The sequence below is a fragment of the Cupressus sempervirens genome, chromosome 3 (genome assembly GCF_028749045.1).
Source record: "Cupressus sempervirens isolate cs-2001-9-10 chromosome 3, ASM2874904v1, whole genome shotgun sequence".
Taxonomy (NCBI): domain Eukaryota; kingdom Viridiplantae; phylum Streptophyta; class Pinopsida; order Cupressales; family Cupressaceae; genus Cupressus; species Cupressus sempervirens.
Window position 1 is genome coordinate 468,559,609 of NC_143120.1, and position 20,056 is coordinate 468,579,664.

General features: G+C 36.5%; 1 protein-coding gene across 4 annotated transcripts in view; it reads right to left on the reverse strand.

Annotated features, from left to right (window-relative positions):
- Nucleotides 1-16,448, reverse strand: part of LOC149567168 (trigger factor type chaperone family protein) — a 225,029-nt gene extending 208,581 nt beyond the window's left edge. For all 4 annotated transcript variants that reach the window (XM_089820353.1, XM_089820354.1, XM_089820351.1 and 1 more), the window contains exons 1-3: nt 16,103-16,448; nt 10,479-10,562; nt 10,005-10,133 (exon numbers count right to left, since the gene is read on the reverse strand). In XM_089820353.1, coding sequence (XP_089676479.1) covers nt 10,005-10,133; nt 10,479-10,562; nt 16,103-16,429 — 540 coding nt within the window. In that variant the 5' untranslated portion in view covers nt 16,430-16,448. The remainder of the gene's footprint in view (nt 1-10,004; nt 10,134-10,478; nt 10,563-16,102) is intronic.
- Between the last annotated feature and the right edge of the window lie 3,608 nt (nt 16,449-20,056).

Here is a 20,056-nt window from a genome sequence, read left to right on the forward strand (position 1 = left end):
AGAAGAGGAATGAGAAGAGAACAAGTGACGTTTTCAAATATTTTCAATGATGAAAGGATAGGACTCTTTGAAAGGGTCGTGATTATGAATGGTTGCGACTCTTCAAAAATATTTTAACTATGAAGAGTTGTGACTTTTCAAAAGTATTTTGATTATGAAAGGTTGTGACTTTTTTATAGTATTACGATTATGAAGTGTTGCGACTTTTTGGTACTATTGTGATTATGAAGTGTTCTGACTTTTCAAAGGATTTTGATTATGAAATGTTATGACTTTTCCGAAGGATTGTGATTATGAAGGTTTGCGACTTTTCATAAGGATTGTGATTATGAAGGTTTGTAACTCTTTGAAAAGGACATGGATGATAAATAAAATATGGGAGGATTAAAAAAATAATTTTACCTCAGAGAGTTGAACTACAAAACCATCAAAGTAGAGGAAGTAAAGAAACAAAATTAATATATATAGAATGTTGGGAATTTAAGTAGTATATATTCTATGAAGGATTATAAAATGAAAAAACTAAAGGGAACCAAAGGTGTGTTCATTTGATATGTTTATTTCATAAATAAATATGAATCATTTGGTAGATAAAATTATCAAGATCAAGGATTGAGATAAGAACTTTATAGTTCTCATAGAGATCAAGTAAGAACTTGGTAGAAGACATTCCTCATTAGAATGTCGAGTTTCTTTTAAGAAAACTCAAAGATTAGAAAATCTCTTAAAGACAATATATATTGTAGTGGTTAATCATATGCATATGTTAGAGACAAGAGACTTGGTTAGAGGTGGGATCTCTACCAAGTATGTATTGTTAATAAGTTCACTCATTAATAGAGATTCCAGAGGCCTTAGAAGGTGCTCTTAACATGATGGTTTCCTAACTGAGAGTTATTCTCATTGGAGGGTTGGGTACCTCTAAGTAGAGCCTCCTTCCAAGGATTAAATGGGTTTAGTATGGGAATTAGTACTTAGATGATTCAATAATATTCATCTTGTTAATTTCTAATAATTGTTTTATACTCATATGTTTATGTTGCCTTTTCCATCTACTAACAATTGTTACAAGTTTTAAGCATCAAATACTCAAGATGGCAGAAGGGATATCATAGATTCCCAAGGTAGGGAGGGCCTTTCTTGGTAGAGATTGTGTGAGAATACTTAAAGGTTTGTGGTTGGGAGGTTAAGCCCTATGTCAACGCTTCTCCTTTCTTTTGATAACCAAGGCTTGTACAACTCAAAGTCAACATCTTTTGCAATCATCAATAAATCAGGTACTTTGTTTCATTTTAATATCTTGCACATTCCAGTTAAGAATTTTAGTTAAGATGAAATGGTTATTTTTGTGTGCATAGACTAAAGCAGTTAGATTAGTTAATCATTTACTTGCTATGTCATTAAAGGAAAATCGATAACTGCATAGTTAGTTATAACTGCCTTTCATGTTACATTGAAATGAATTTTATTTGAAGTATTTCCAATTGATTATTTATTATGAAATTTTAGCATGTTACAACAAAGAACATATAGCAAGTCTTCTTGACAAGGCATCAACCACCACATTATTTTTTCCCTTTATGTACTCAATGTCAAAATCATAAGCATGGATTTTGCTCACCCATTTCTGTTGCCACTCGTTCAAGTGCTTCTACCCAAGGAGATATCTCAAACTTTTGCGATCTATCTGCACAACAAATTTTCTCAAACTATCGAAACTTGTCCATTGTGTACATGATGGCGAGCATTTATGTCATAGATAGAGTACAATCATTCAACTCCCAAAAGCTTATGACTCTAAAATGTGATGGAGTAACACTCTTGCATTAGCACTACTCCAATGCCTTCACTCGATGCACTACACTCTAGGATGAAGGGACCAGTGAAGTTTAGTAGTGCCAGTATCGAACACGTACTCATAACTTCCTTCAACATGTTGAATGTATTTTGTGCCTACTCATCCAAATAGAAGGCTCCCTTCTTCATCGGGTCTATCAGTGGTGCTCTAAGCTATGAAAATGCTTTCAGAAATCTTCTATAATAACTATGTAGTCTGAAGAATCCACGCAACTCTGAAAGTGTCCTAGGTGGAGGCTAGTCAAGAATTGCCTGAATCTTTTCCTAGTATACCTGAACCCCTCAAGAATTGATGATGACCTAAATACAAGATCTCATTCATCCCAAACTCACATTTGGATTTCTATGCAAATAATGAATGTGACTCTATGATTCCTAATACTTTGTCCAAATGTCTCAAATGTTCCTCTCATGTCTTGTTTTAAATGGGTATGTCATCAAAGAACACCAAAAATACTTGCACAGTTGTTTGTTGAAGATGTGATTTATGCAAGACTGGAAAGTGGTCGAAGCATTGGTCAACCTAAAAAGCATGACCAAGAACTCATAGTGTCCATAGTGGCAACGAAAAGTTGTTTTCTTAACATCTTGCTCCCTCATGCGGATATAGTCGTAGTTGGAGAAAAGATCAATTTGGGAAAAATAGATTGTTGTGTGTAGTTCATACAACTCATCGATCCTAGGAATGGAATATCTATCCTTGATAGTCTTCTTGTTCAATGCACAATAGCCAACACACATCCCGAGGATCTCGTCATTCTTCACCAATACTATCGAGGATCCAAAGGGACTAGAGGTAGGCTTGATCCATCCTTTGTCAAGGATTTCTTGAATCATCTTCTCTATCTCTTAATTGAACTTCTTAGGATGGCGATAGGGTGTAGTGATAACAGGCTTGGTTCTTTCCTCCAACTCGCTGATGTTCTCAAAGCCTTAATGTGGGGTATACCAGGTGAGATATCAGCGAAGAGCAAATAGCACTTATCGAATACTCTCTAAAGCTCCTCATCCTAGTAGTAAGTTTTTTGCCCACTCAAAGGTTTAGTCAAGACCAAGCAATATGCCATCTAGACAACATCTTGCTTCCATCCATTTGGCCGAAGCTTCCCTCGAGCTACCAATCGACATTCCTCATAGTGCCACCTTCTTACCATCGACCTCGAATGAGAATTCCATCCTCTTGAAGCTCTATGTGTATTGGTCAAGAGTCTTCCTCCATTGAAAGTCCAATATGGCATTCGTATCATCACTATGTAGTTTCCCATGATGATGCTCAGTTATAAAACCAGATGAGTCCATGACAAGAAATTTCCTCCTCCCACCTTATCTTCGAACTCTTCATGTTCCTATGTACGCAAACGCCTTCTAGTGAGAAGTGATTAGTTGATGAAGTTGAATGTGGCCCCACTATCAAGCGTGACAACACCCTTGGAGTGCACCATGTACACAAATCATATTGCACCTTGGTATCGACAAATGCCACAGTGGTGTCTCCCCTCCATACTAATGTGGCAAATTTCTTCGCACAATTTAAGTCTTTTGTAGGCTCCTCTTTTCGTCACTTAGATCCTCATTCTTCTCCTTACTCTTAGACACCACCTCAATGTAGTGGATCTTCCCTTGCCTAAGCATCAATGCCCTTGTTCCCATGGCTCCTTGCAGGTGTAGTAGAAGTTTCCTCCTCTCGAGCTACTTCCTTGTCACCTCATGCAATGATGGCTTCTTCGCATAGGGTTTGTTGTCTTTCTCCTTTGGGGCGAGGGGTGGTTTAGCATGCGAGTAATTCTTGGAAGAAGAGGTTGCCATGTCACCTGCCTTATTAATGACTTCATTGAGCATGTTCGGGTTGAACCCTTTGACCCAACCCTTCAAGGGTTCCATCAGCCCATCCATGAACAGCACAACTAGTCTCCTCCCCCAAGATGTTGATCACCAACACTAACAATCTATAAAATTTTCTAATGTAACTATCCGCCAATCTAAACTACTTAAGTTGAGCCGACTCCTTGAAGTTGAGCTCTGGATCTTTTCCATCAAAGTGGTCTATAAGCCTCTTTCTGAATTCAGCATATGAAGTTATTTGATCATGACCAAGGGTACTGCCCCATTATGTCTCCATTTGTGGTTATTCCTTCCAGGTGGTACGTTGAAAATTTGGTTGCCTTGTCCTCAGGCATCGGGTTAAGCTGAAAGTAGGTATCTATTTTTTGTATCTATGCTCGTGCTAATATTGTCCCATCTCTATCAAGGGATGATAAATTTATCTTTTCTATCTTCCATTTGATGTCATCCTTGTAGTAGCCACAACTCATGTTGTTTGAGCATTTCATTTGAAGATCTATATAATCCTTGAAGGATATGTCTCCTTCAAGATCCACATCCCTCTAGTCTCATCCCAGCAGCTCTTGCATCTCCTAGGAACTGGGTTCTCATTCTCTATGAGGTGGTTATATTCTTTGTGGAAATGTCAACATTAGTTTTCGAGAATGTGAGAGCTAACTATTTGACCTTCCTGTGACGAAATTGTCACCATGTTCATTGTGATCTCCATTTGTTTTGCCTTCTGCCAATTTTCACAAAGTTCCTCCTTTGCATGTTATCATTGTTCCCCTCTAACTATGGCTTCATTAAGTTGCCTTAACAATGTCATGATTAAAACATTAGGAATCCTATGGTTCCCCTGTTCTACCCGCCAAACAATACCTCCTTCTAGCGCATGCTTTGAGCTCGTTCCATATCCACAACTTGAAAAGCTGGCAAAATCACTGACTCTTATACCACTGTAATGTGCCAACAATGGTGTATGGCTTGGTGTAGCACATGTGGCCCCTTGGCACCTCCTGTACGGCCTAGATCTCCATACAATCCCTTTGCTTCACTCGTACAACATTTTTCTCCACTGTACGGACTTCAAGCAATGCCCTTATGTTGAGGTTTACTTCTGGTTCAGTAAGGGTGATGGTCATGTGTCTCACATACAGTTCCAAATTCCTATTGTTTGACAACTATCTTCCACGCACGACAACCCTCTTCTTTACTCGTACAATCTACGATATTTGTTTGATGTTGTAGCCCATATTCGTATAATGAAATGTCCATACAATGTCACAATATGCCCCACACTCGTTCGACTATACTACATTACATACACCCACTCTACTGACTAATATGTACAGTCCTTCCTAAAAGTTTACCTATACAGTTAATCCAAGATTGCCTCTTGACACAATATATGTTATACGTTATATGTCAGATCCAAATTGATCCGTAGGACCAGAATGTAATGTCCCCACTTTAGCAATCAACCAAGTGTGTGTGTGTTAGCCTAGTTCTACATGGTCCCGAGGGCTAACGAAGGGTTTAAAGGGATCTTAGGGTGTTTTGGCCTAGTCATCTCCAATTTGGGCCAAAATGGAGTTGATTTACTCAGTCTCAAGCATACTTACTATTTTTAGTAAGTCAGCAAGACACAAGGGAGGCTAGTTTTGGTGACTGGATTTGATACTCCTCGGTGAGAGCTTTCCAACGAGCTATCACTCATGTTGTTCAGAGTCCGATAGCTAATATATTTTTATGCCTGAAGTATTATTAAAGTAACATTTAATTTAGTTGTAAAATATTAAAGTGTTACTTTAATATTAAATTTTATGGGAATGTGTGCAAATCAAAGGGGGCACCTAAGGGAGACATAAGTGATTATTTTAATATATTTTATATTGCACATCTTTTATCCCACATTGCTCATGTGAATTGAATCGACCCTTGGAGAAAAAATAAAAGGGAGCGTTAATGACTTCATTCGGTAGATTGAATATGAGAAGAAAATTAATGTGGGAGTTATAGATCCGTTCTTGGTATTAGAGGACGTCTATCCTCTCTTGTGACATTCTAAATGTCATTCCCTTGGGGCTTGGCCTTTGGAATTCATTACTATCAACTTCATTAACAAGCAGATTGGGCACATTTCCAGCTACAGGTGGAATGGGTGTTTGCTCATATCATTCCCGCTTCTTGTCTAATGCTTATGTCATTCTGAAGGAATGATTTTATGAGAATAACAACAATGGTCCTGAGAATAACATTAATGGTAATAATAATGGACATGGCAACAATGGAAATGAGGCTGATGACTTTAAACATGTTGCATGCCCAGGTCGGACAACGAGCTCGAGACCTCTTCTACCCACCTTCCCACCCAGAGATTTGGTTCTCAGATTACCGAGTTACGAGATCAGTTCAGGAGGGACTGGGAGGCTAGTGGACCAGAGTTTTAGGCGGATATTTCCCTTAGAGATTATATGGACTTGAGGATGAGACACATGCCTAGAGCGGGAGGAAGAAATCAAAATATTGAGAGCTGAGAAAAAAAGTTGGAAAACTTTCTTTACCTTATTATGATGCTTCAGGGAAGATGAATGCACGAGCTTGGGTGTAGAAGGTAGATACATACTTCCAGCTGAATCATATGCCTGAGGAGGAGGCTATCAAGCATGCAGCTATTCATTTGGATAGTCCAGCACAAGAGTGGTGACACCATGGCTTGGTAACCTTGGGGCAAAATTAGATCACATCTTACGAGGAGTTCACTGAGGAACTCATAGAGAGATTTGATACCAAAGATTACCTGAGTTGAAGTTTAAAGAGTTGGCACAACTCAAGCAATGGGGATAAAGTTGAGACATACATCAGTGAATTTCAGAGTTTAGTTGTGTTGGTTACAGATATTTCAAAGAGGAGATTAGTAGTGCTATTTATGGATGGACTCTCAAATCCCTTGAGGGGTTGGGTCAAGAGGCATGACCCGGCTACATTACAAGAGACAACTAAGAAGGCTCATGACTTAGCACCTTCTTCTTTTAAGAGCAAATTTCAGCCTAGGGATTCGCATACAAAGAAGGATAAGGATAAGGACAAAAAACATTTTTAGCAGGATGCACAGCCAAAAAGGGATAACAGGAAGTGGGACAATGACACCCTAAATGAGTTGAGGAGGAAGAAGTTGTGTTTTCATTGTAGAGAGCCTTGGGACTTATCTCATAAGTGCCCTCTCAAGGCTAAGGCAAATCAAATGGAGTATTTTTAGGCAGAGGAGTCATAGTCAGAGGGGGAGGATCAGCACTCTGATTTGGATGAGAGTAGCACTTCAAAGGAGAACATCATTCCTAAGGATGATAGGTCATCGGCATGATTGACAGGGGCTCAAAAGGAAATCACATTTAGGGTTAGGGCTACTATCCAGGGGCAAAAAGTGATCTCTCTCATTGACACTGGGGCTACACATAACTTCATAGATAAACGGTTAATTGCTACGAGAAGGTTACAAACCAAGGAGCATGTTGGGTTTAGAGTCATGGTAGCTAATGGTGACAAATTATTATGCACTCGAAAGATATCTAGTCTTCACATCAAGTTTGGAGATGGCTATGACTTGGAGGATAAGTTCTATGCAGTACACATGGGAGACTCTGATGTCATCCTCGGTATGACATAGATGGCCTCGCTAGTTGAGTTCACACTCAAACCTAGCACAATTAGAGATTAGATTCCAGCATGAGGGCAGAACTGTTGTACTCAAAGGCCTTTCGGATGGGAGTTGCAGAGTAGTCTCCTTGAGGAGAATGCAGAGACTTTTTTGGCATAATGACATAGAATGGGCAGAAGAATGTTTTATTATGCCAGCTCCACAGAATCCACAGGTAAAGAGTCATCCAATATCCAAGAGATTCTTGATAGGCATGCCAAAGTATTCGGCAATATTCCACATGTGGTTCCTACTAACAAAGGAATAGAGCATGTTATTGAGCTCAAGGAGGGAACCAAACCGGTCATGATTACCCCCATCGTCATCCTAAGAAACAGAAAGGTGAGATAGAGAAGGCAATTAAGGAGCTATTGGAGATGGGGCATATTAGGTCTAGCAAAAGCCCTTTTGCTTCAGCAGTAGTTGTAGTGAAGAAGAAGGATGGGACGATGCGCATTTGCATCGATTACAGGGTACTGAAAAAAAAAAAATTAAAAACAAGTATCTCATTCCTAGGATTGATGAGCTAATTGATGAGTTGCATGGTGCATGCTTCTTCACCAAAAACGATTTACAAGCCAAATACCACCAGATTAGGATGAGAGTAGAGGACATCGAGAAGACAATCTTTCGATGTCACTATGGCCACTTCCAATTTATGGTTATGCCATTTGGGCTAACCAATGCACCTGCCACATTTCAGAGTTGTAGGAACCAAGTGTTCAAGGGGAAATCGAGGAGATTCGTCTTGATCTTCTTTGATGACATCTTGATCTTCAATAAGACTAGGAGGAGCACTTGCAGCATCTGGAGGAGGTGTTATTTATTCTGGATAGAGAATCATTGTATGCCAAGGAATCAAAATGCAAGTTTGGCATGACCGAGCTCCTTTACCTTGGGCATTTCATTAGTGTCGATGGTGTTCGGGTTGATCCTGAAAAGATTAGAGCTATTGTGGATTGGCCTACTCCCACAAACCTCACATAGCTTAAGGGGTTCTTTGGTTTGTGTGGTTTTTATAGGAGGTTTGTTGGGGGATTCTCACAGATTGTCGCACCTTTGACAAATCTCACTAAATAAGGAGCCTTCACACGCACAGAGGTACTGCAGAGATGTTTTGACCACTTCAAACAGGTGATGTCATCTTGTCCGATTCTAGCTCTACCCCGATTTCACAAAGCCATTTGAACTTCAATGTGATGCTTCAGGAGATGGGATAGGAGTAGTATTGATACAGGAGAGACACCCCATTGCATTCAAGAGTAGGAAGCTCCGAGGAGCTAAAAGGAGTTATTCTGTCTACAAAAGGGAAATGTTGGCCATAATGCATGCATTGGTCAAATTTCGATCATATTTGGTAGGTGGGTGTTTTGTGATCAAAACTAATCACAATAGTATTAAATACTTCATGAGCCAACATGATCTTAATGACCGGCAGCAAAAATGGGTTACTAAATTGCAGGCTTATGACTTTGATATAGAGTTTATCAAAGGTAAGAAAAATGTGGTGGCTGATGCTTTATCTCGGAGACCTCACTTATGTGCTCTGGGAAAGGTTTCAGGAGATTGGAGAGATCGAATTGGAGCGGAATATACAAGAGATGTTTGGGCTTCTGGGATAGTTGCGAGCACCATTCAAGATGACAGGTATGCGGTGTTGGATGGTTTGATCAGATTTCAAGACAGGATTTATTTGATCCCTACATCACATTTTAGAGAAGATTTTGAGGGCATTTCATGATGCACCTACAATTGAGCATCCAAGGGTCTTCAAGATCTATAGGCAGATCCGAGAGTAGTTCTCATGGAGAGGGCTCAAGGATGATGTTCAGCGGTATGTCAGGGAGTGTGCAGTTTGTCAGCAGAATAAGGGAGAGCACACGTTTCCCATAGGTTTACTATAGCCCTTGCCCATTCCGGACAGGAAATGGCTTCATCATTATTTTTTGCATTTGAGAGGCAAATGTGGAGTTGATGGGTCTCTACTTCTGTTTGAAAGGCTCCGTACCAAGTTCTAGAGGAATAGTATGATGGAACAAATCTGCCCTGTATACTTCAGTTAATCACTTTGTTACGAATGTAGATCATCCTAGGACTTGCTTCATTTCTCAACTTCACTACCTCCACAACATCGTCTTTAGCAAGCCTGTTTTGCAGCAATCATCCCTATCAGACACCCAATCCAAAGCAACAAATCATCTTGGGACAGCATGAGTTGTGTAATTTCATTTCCAATGCATCTCCCTTCCATTATTTTCTTCCACCATGGGCTGCCAATCAATTAGCCGACTTTCAAAGTGATTGATGCAATCAAGAAATCATAAACACGTATGTTGATATCAAAGACTTACCAATTGTAAATGTTGTCAGAAATTCTGGCTCTACAAAGAATTTATATACTATAACTGCAGCGGGCAGATGTCAAAGAATTATCAATTTCTAAATCACTGCACATTGTCATGGAATTCAATCAAGGTAACAATATATTCTTGTGAGTATTTACAACAGGGACCAGTTTCTTCATGACTGCTTATATTTTTATTAGTTGAAATTCAAAAAAAGAAACAAACAATTTCTAGAAAGGAGAAAAGATAAGAAGCTAAAAATAGAGTGGAAAAAAACTTACTGAAGACATTGCTTCTGGAAGAGTCCTATTCAAAACTGCCTCAACTGCTGCAGTCTTTATTTTTTCCTTCCCAACATAATTCATAAGAACATTATCTGGAATTTTCTCCCCACTCCGAAAACCGGGAATCTAAAAACAAAGGTATCAGTATTAAGTCAGCAGATTATCATTTCTAACCAATAAGACTGACATAAAATTCAAATCACGTAACAAATAAGTTGCTAGTTTTTTTAATTACATGTGATTAAATATTATAAGATGAAAGTGTCTTAGAACTCATTAGTTGTGTCTATCACTATATCCGAAAATAGAAATTCATCTGACCATGTATATGTTGAAAGACTCTCCGTAATTTTAAGTTAATTATTAAAATAATCTCAAAACTTCCTTGAGGTTGAACCTAATGCCTCCATTTTAATGGTGCATTAGAAGATATAAGTGCATTCTGTAATATTAAAATGATTTGAAAGTTACCTGTGTTTCTTTACGCAATACTGTCAAAACTTCTTCATAGCTTTCTTTGCATATGCTAGGGGGCACTTTCACATTAATTCTAACCTGCCATGCACAATCCATGAGAATAGAAGATACCTGGCTATTTCATAATAATGCATCTTCTTGAAAACAAATTAGACTAACAAAAATAAAGACTGACCAGTCACTGTTGTTTTAAATAAAAATTGCATACAGGGTGTCCTACAGAAGCATTCCAGAACAGAAAAGGGAAACTATAACTTGCTTAATACCAACATTGTATAGAGCATGGCAGAACAAAGGAATAGTAATAAATTATATTCGCTTGGTTGCCAAAAATCTACAAAGCCAAATATTTTGTTGTGAGAGGTTTGAATTGCATGCTAAGTCATAAATAACATTTTTTGGAGAACATATTGAGTAAACTACATAAAAGATTTCAAATCCTACTCATCATGAGGGTTGACCTATCTTCGCCATAGTCTATGATAAATAAATATCTTTGTTAGATGCATTTTGTATCCTCCTTTTAAAGTTGGCTCGTTGTCTTTATGTATAATCCACATCCAACTTAAAATCTCTAAACAATATAGTTCTTAATTTTGGGCTTCATTTGTTACGGCTGTTAATAAGGGGCTCCAAGTGTGGCCCAAATGTAACTCATTGTGATTGTTCAAGACTTAAATTATTGCCCCATATTTCTACAATCTCGTTAGCCTCCCTTACTCCTCTTCTCATGAAATGTTTCTCTCTTGCAATAGTTTTGTTCCCTCAATATAGGTGCATTGCTTTGTTTTGAAGAGAAATGATATCAATAAACCTATGCAGAAGCAAAATCTTAAATGCAGTAAAACATAAACAATAGCACACACACAATATAATATAACTGATTATTATTTAGTAATTTACCCTATGGAAACCCTTTTGGGAGAAAAATTTAGAAAAAAAAGAGTTGTGTACTATACTAACTCAAGTATTCACAATAAAATAAGATTTCTTGTCTGTGCTTCACCTTTATACATGTGAAAGAATTTCTAGGCACATCAATATGAGAAACCACTAAGAGAAATTTAAAAACAAAAAAACTATACACAATGGTCGAAAAAACCTATAATGGCCCAAAAAGTTGTTCTTCCACACAACACCTAATATTCCCTAGAGATGACACAATCCGGGGCCTCAAATGGGATGGTGGGATGTATAACATGCAAAGTAAAGAAGACATGGAACATGTTTCATTAGAATGTTTTGTCAATGCTAATAGGTTGAGTTTTATCAATGCTAATGGGTTGATTCTATCTGTGGCAAAAATGTTCTCCAATCCTAGTTTAGAATAGTCTTTCAGATTTTTGTATCTTAAACCACGTGAGTGTGAAACAATGTAGACATATTTTGGAAGCAAAAAGATCTTTGACAATTTTAAGTTTAAAATTTAAGACATTGAAGAGAAAAAAAAGTCACAATGTCTATTTTCTTCAAGAATTCAAAGACTTTAGGTATGAAAGATAATGCTAAGGCATGGTTGGCGGACTCCAACTTGGTAAATTTCAACCTACCAAAAATTTGTGATCTTGAGACTCAAAAAAAAACTTCACGATTTTTTTTAAAAAATCTGAAATTTCTTTTAAACAATTGTTTTTTTGCAAAATTCAATGACAAAATGTATCCAATGAATACAAAACTCTTTTCTATTTAATTTCATTTGTTTGAATACAAATTGAGTACAAAATTGCATCATCATGTGGAACCATAATACACAATTAGCTAGCAACTATTATGAATTCATTATGATTGCCTTTGAAAATCATCAAATTTTATATCTTCTGCTTCCTTGATCTAATAAAAACTTGGGGAGAGTTTCTAATACTTGCACTCCATTGCAACTCCTCACTTAGCATTGAAGGTTGTGCTTGTAGTTCCAACTCAACCAAATCAATGGCCTCTTATTGATCCTCTTCCTTTCTTGTCAAAAACTAAAGGTTGTATTGTGTTTTATTGTAACAATGGCATTTAAATCTTTGATACTGGTAATATGATACTCCATCTGGTAATATGATACTCCATCACTCATCAATGATATTATGATGGTGATTAAAAAAAAAATTGAAGTTGTCAATTCTAGTTCCACTCCCAAACTCCTTCGTTGTAATCAAATTTCTTGTAAGACAAACATCACAATAACTTAAGGGATAAATCTGGTGTTTGGTACATATTTTTTATAAAAATATAAGGAAATGTTTTTTTTGGTTTGGACAGGGGCTTGTTGAGATAATGACATAGACTCGTCAATTTTCTGAAAATAATCAAGAGTACTTGGTGAAAACTCATCCAAGAAACCCTATGAGTGTTTTGACGAGCTACTCAAAGGGAAAAGATTTGACAATACTCCCTAAGTCTACCAACCATGAGCTAAAGTGTTTGTCTGTAATAATGTGTGGCCATATAACTTCCAAAATTCCCCATTCAACTTTTTCAACAGCACCATATTATACGTATGATGTTTTTCCTCAAAACTCTTATTGAGGACAGTCTATTGAGCCCTTCCTACCTTAGAAAGGTGGTCTATTGGGCACAAGCAATTCTTGTGTTCAGACCCTCAAGCCCATTCAAGCATGACATCAGAATATTTTTGGTTGATCGTCTTCAATTAATAAAACTATTATGGAAAACACTAAAGCAAAGAAAAGGCAATTTATAGGCTCCTAGGAGGGATTATATTCTTACAATTTAACCTTCTTCCAGGCTCTAAAATATTAGAAATTGGCATACCTTGATAAGGTCTTACAAGTAACTAGGATTCAATGGCTTTTTAAAGATGCATTGAAGGCCTGGTCCTTCATTACCTATGCTAGCCCAAGCTACCATGGCCTTGATTGTTGTCTCTAGTGGATCAGTACTAATGAATCATCTAAAGGGGATTGACGTCTTTTATGGGTTGATGCCAACAAAGATTGTAGGAAGTTTCTAATACAAGAAACATGTTGTGGTTTTCTTCACAGGGACTTCAACATAAATAATGTGTCCTTGTGTTCTTAATTGCTTGATCTTACATCAATGTTACCATTACGGCTGATTAAGCTTTGGATAATTGTATTTGTGACTAACCAAGTTTTGAAACGTAAAAGGTTGTTATAATGATTCAATCACCCTTCACAGTATAGTTAAGTGCTCTACAATATGAGGGTATTAGGCCTTTGTTTTAGAATTTATTTTTCTTAAAGTTATATTTCCATTTTACTACATATAGGCATAGGACTGTTATAGTAAATATTGTTCAGAGGTTATTTAAAATATTTATTTCCCATACAAGCTACCTCTTGACAGCATATAAATAAGTGCCTTGGACACATAATTTACGAAGAAAATTTGATACTAGATCTAGTCCAAATAATGAAATATTATGCTTTCCTAAAAAATAAATCTATTTTTGTGAATATTGTTCTTATTCGAAAAACATGAGCAGATCCATCCCAAATGGATGCAGCTAGAATCCAAAAAATCCAAAATAAATGCATGATGAACCCATTAGATTTTGGACAGAATTTTCTGCTTTATTTTTCTAATTTTCCCACTTTGATTTTCTCTGTGAAACCCTAAAATGAATCCTAACCCTAAAAACACCAACTAAAGCACTTCAAATACTAAAAAAAACCTTTCAGCTCAGTTTGATTGCAAAAGAAAAATGCAGTGAAAAAGAGAACTTAGTATACATGGATTCCAACTTGCACCTCCTTTCACAACTTGGCTATATGGAAGGGAACATGAAGTTGTGGGATATGGAACTAGTACATACCAACCTAGATGCTTCCATTTCCCAACAGGTTGCACTTGAGTAGTCCAAAATCATGCACGCTTTTACCATGAGTGGCAATGGGACTAATTAAAGTTCATTGAATGTCCTACATCATTTAATGTCAATGAGGATGATGATGATGTTGATGACCGTATGTTTTTGAAACTTATTTGTTGAAGTTGATATTATTATTTTAATATTGAACTTGAAGATTGAACAATGAACGTTTATAATATATATCATTAAGTTTTAAATAACTTTAGAGTTTAAGGTGGTTATATTGACAATATGATGCCAAGTGGTATTCTAAACTTAATTCCTATTCTTCGGTTGCAAGTGTATGTCTATGATTTTTGCATTTCTCTGTATGCAAAGTTGCAAACCTAAAACAAGTCCAATCTCAAACAATGTTTTGTCAGATCCACAATCAAAATCCAAACCAGAAATGACAACATAAAAATAAATGACTTTTGGTGGAAGTCACATATATGTTGTAGAAGTCATTATTCAATTCAAGTCATTGTAACAGTTCCTGCATGTTGATAATTTCTTGAAGAGAATTTAAAGTAGATTGTTTTGACTGTGATATTGCTATCAGAATTCAACTGTGTAGTTTCTATGTCAGCTCATTGACCCAAGTTTCATGATTAGTGTTTCACAAGAACTCATCTCTCATGAGAGTGAATGGAACACTTAGCACTCATTGCATCTAGGTGATGTTCACAGAGGCAAAGCACCAGACCTTCTCAAGAGGTCACTCATCCCAGCACTATTCCAGCTGAAGCACACGCTTAACCATGGAGTTTCCTCCAAAGGTTTAGCCTGCTTAGCTTGTTATTATTAGATTGTTTTGAGTTGCATTATATATTGGCAAAATCTGTATACTTAAATCGTAGCTTTGAATGCAGTTGAACTATTTTCTTCATAAAATCATGGGGTTCTCACTCCCTTAATTATTTCCTATCAATGTAGATTTACCACTTTCTACCTTACCGAATAATCAGCATCCACTTGAATTCTTTTTTTTCAAATCTTTGTTTACTGTTAAACATTAGTATGTTTTAGCCAGCAAAAAGCTGTGCTCATTTGTGCTTAATAGCTTATCCCCAATAAATCTGAAAATCTCACTGCTTAAGTTAGAAGTCGTGGAGCTTTCTTTTATAACTTGAAGAACAGGTTTAACATAAATACTGTTCAAATTTGAATTGTCCTGAACAGGACAACTTAAAATGATAAGAAAGGAAGCCATGGCCATAACAAGGTAGAGAGAACCATTGCAATTGGAAAAAAACTCAGCGTAAACAGATTCAGGAGTTAATCTTATAAAGGAGCTACCCATCGAGTTCTACGAATGAAATTATTGTCTGTTGAAAACCATACTGCCAATTAAAATATATATAGGTGTAATTGATCTAACCTTTGAAGCATCTGCCCGAACCTATGACTTTAATATGTTTCCAGTTTATTTCGAATTACAAAATTTATGTTATACTTAAAATATGAGTTTATTTCAACATTGTAGAAATATGTGTTTTAGGGGAGGTGGTTGCCATAAATCATCTGTTATTTCAATTTTGGCAAATGATGTGAACTCCGAGTTTATGATGTCAGGCTTTGGAATGTTTTAAATGTTCTAAGAATCGACTTGGTTGTTTTCATCAATTGGTATTTTGAAGTTTGATCAGAAAATAGTTGATTTTAGGTGTTTAAGATTACTACTACCAAATATACCACACAAATATAACTAACTTTACATTAAAGCGATAAAGCTGAAGACTGTATGAAATAAAAATGGCGAGCAAAAGTGGAAGTGCGCATTATTTAAGCTTACTCTGCTGTTGGGCTCTTTTATTTCTGTAATTTGGATGCCTTCATTTCTGTCAACGGCAGCAGCTGCACTTGGAGAAGAAGCCAGGCTATACATACCATCTCTTCTCCTTCTGCCTGCGTTATTGTTTGATTTTAATAATACGAAATCACTGCATTGTGATACAGACAAAGACGAAGCCCTGGCTCTGCCTAAGCAAGCAAAGCGTCTTGTGAATACCAATGAAGAAGAGGGAGAAGCGTTTGGCAACACACGAGAGTGGGAATGTGGAAGTTTGACGGAGTTGCTCTTCTTTGTAGTTATGGCTTGAGCCGCAGTACTCATTGCCATGCTTGTTTAAACCCGCAATGAAATTCTGGAGCCAGTTATGGGAATGATAAGCCAATGTGGATAAAATGATATATGATAATGAGATGGCACGTACTAATCGCATTACAATTTTATCCTTAAAAACTTTGTTCCTTTAATGATGAAACACCTCGAAGCTTTTGCTTTCGTTTAGAATCCAACATTTTAATTCAAATATAGCGGTTAAAAAGGTTCAATTTTAATTGATAAGTGGCATATATGAGTCTTATCTATTTTACTTGAAATTAGATCTAATTTTACATTCATTTTTTTTATATCTTGTATCTTAGTGAGGTAAGGATGGTGTTTCACGCAAAGTTTGGTGAAAGGGATACTTCACACTTTTTAGCTCTTAGTTGAAGAGGTTATGTAAACCTTCAACAAAAGAAAATTTAAAGTGAATAAATAATTATTGAACTTTTAGAATTCAAATTTAACTTTGGAGTTGACTTTAACTTTTCTTTACTTAATTGTTATATGTAAATTGGATGTGTAAAAAGTTTCATTTATGATCCTTCGAGTTTATTTAAAAGGATAAATGGAGTTTATTTTAGGATCACCTAGAATTCAAAGCATTTTACTACATTTTTGTTTATATCATTATTTAGGACATCTATTTTATGTTTGTCTATTGTCCTCAATTATTCTTTAAGTTGATGACTTGGTATCCTTATGGTGTTTGATGCAATAAAGAAATTATACATCCACAAGTAAACTCCTATCACACAACCATGTTTTTATGTTAAATCGTACATATGAATTCATTGTAAAATAAATTTGCATTGAGGCTCTAAATTTTATAGGAATAATGATCCTTATTCTACTCCACTCGACTTCTAACTCACACATCTCCCCTTTCTATAGTACTAATGGATTTATTTGGTTAGCTAGCAATGATGCAGATGTTTGAACCCAATTGGAGCTAAACACTCGTTAACTTAGATAAAATAATAATATATAGATGAAGATAAACGCCAAAGATAAGTTATTTACACACCCATGTCTACTTATTGATTGGAACATCTTATTATCAAGGCAAGGCAAGAAATCAATGTTAAAATGGCTATGTTATGCATTTTAGTTATAAGATGTAGTTAAATAATTATTTATGCACTTATGGCTCAAAGTTCTCAAAATCATCATGTTCATTGAATATTAATTAGTTGAAAATAAGGATCAATATTATTAATAGGAGGCATCAATGTAGTTAATGATGGAAAGCAAGCCGTAGCACTCACCCCTCATTTATATAGTTGGGCTATAGTAGGGGTTATTAAATGGATTGGGGTGGGGTGATAAACTTATTGTATAAAGAGTAGAACAATACAAATTGATGCCCAAATAGCTATTCTAGCCTCATGGATATATATACTTTTGAGGACTTACAAAGATCAGACATGTACAGATAAGATAAGATCTATGCATGCATATTTAAACTTAATACATTCATGGTGAACCTATAGTAATAAGTAATGACTTTAAAGGTTTTGAATTATGTTATTCAATGATTTATAATTTAGAGCCTAGAGAGGCAAGATTACTTACTACTATGATTTATATACAAAAATTATAATATAATAATCGTATATATTTTAGCTCTCTCTCTCTCTCTCTCTCTCTCTCCCCCCCCCCCCCCCGCTTTCTTTATACCTTATTCCCTTCATACTTATCTTTGTATTACATGTATCTCCCCTCTCCCCCTAATTACTTTCACCTCTCTCACTCTCCTTCTCTAGCTACATATCTCCCTTCCCTCCCTCTCTACATACCTCTTCATTCCTATCTCCCTCCCTCTGCACTTCTCTACATGTCTCTTTTTAAGCTATCTATAGACATTTCTATCCCCATTTCTCTATCTGTGTATCTCTCTCTTCTACGTATCTCTCCCCCCCTCTATCTAATTATCTCTCTCCCTCCCTTTAATAATCTTTATATGTCTCCCTCCTTTTTTCACGCTCTATATATCTCCCTCCCTCCATCACCCTTTATCTCCCATCTCTCCCCATACCTCTTCATCCATCTATCTTACCTTCCCTCTCTCAATTTATATCTATAAATCTCCTCTATCTAATTATATTTCTATCTCATCTCCTTTTATCTCTCTCTACACACCTCTCCCCCTCCATCACTCTAATTCTTCCCTCTTTCCCTTTTAATTTTTTTTATTGGATCTCTATCTACCCTCTATCCCAACCTTGTTCCCTACATATTTATACATTCTCTCTCTCTCTCTCTCTCTCTCTCTCTCTCTCTCTCTCTCTCTCTCTCTCTCTCTCTCTCTCTCTCTCTCTCTCTCTCTCTCTCTCTCTTCCTCCCTACCTCTCTTTCTACCTATAAATCTCCCTCCCACCCTTCTCTCTCTCTCTCTCTCTCTCTCTCTCTCTCTCTCTCTCTCTCTCTCTCTCTCTCTCTCTCTCTCTCTCTCTCTCTCTCTCTCTCTCTCTCTCTCACTCACTCCCTACTATATTTTTTATGTATAACTCTTTGTCCATCTATCTCTCCCTCCCCATATATTTAACTAATAATGAGTTCCAAAGATAAGTGACTAACATCAAACATCAAAAGAATTGGTTGAATTCAATAGTAGAGACCAATCATATGGATATTAACTAATAATGAGTTCCAAAGATAAGTGACTAACATCAAACATCAAAAGAATTGGTTGAATTCAATAGTAGAGACCAATCATATGGATAGTCGATATATGAAAATTGGCACCAAGGAGATATCCCTAGCCAAATGAGTTGACCCATACAATGAATGTAAGAACTAGTGCCAAGAAAGAAAATACACCGTGCGCAAGGAAAGACTCAAGAGAATACGAACCAAAAGGAATCTACCATTCTCAAATTTCCACACATGAATCTCTACATACTTGAACAAGGGCTCTCATCCTATAAACAAAGTCATCTACGACACCATGATCAACACGCAGTGCATAACTACAACTAATTTATGTTGTTTTTTGACATGGAAAGATCACACATATTTCCTTTTAATGTCCTTTGACCCTAGGATAACAACTAATTTATTTAGTTTATTGGCATGGAAAGAACATGAAGATCTTCTTTTATCATGGGTATACTCCTTCAGTTTTTTAAGATTCAAAAATGGTGCAAATGGTTCATAAAGTAGTAGGAAACAATACAAGTACAAAAATAGAGGTAATTCTTTTCTTTTTCTTGATTGTCTTCTCAAACCCTATGCCAAAGAGATGGGTGTTTAACTCCTACTATGTCATTCTTTATAGAAAATATACCGCACAACTCCTCCAATAGTTTGGACCACTACAAAATGCATAGTAATCATCTTCTTACCTTGTACTTGATCATGTAAATCTTGTAGGAACTAAATCTCCAAAGTGATGCTAGCACAAAACCTCCATGATTGAGTAATAGGTTCTACAATAAGTGCTTCGCCCACTCTTCTCCTTGTAGACACACTAAAAAATATAAGATTGGCTAATCCTTTTTACTAATCTACTACTCCACATGAATTTTTATATAGATACAATAGCACATTCTACCATGCAAATCTATTTATAAACTTCTGCATAGCATCACCTCTCATCTCATCTGCTCATCTAGTGATGCAACCTAATTGTCCATG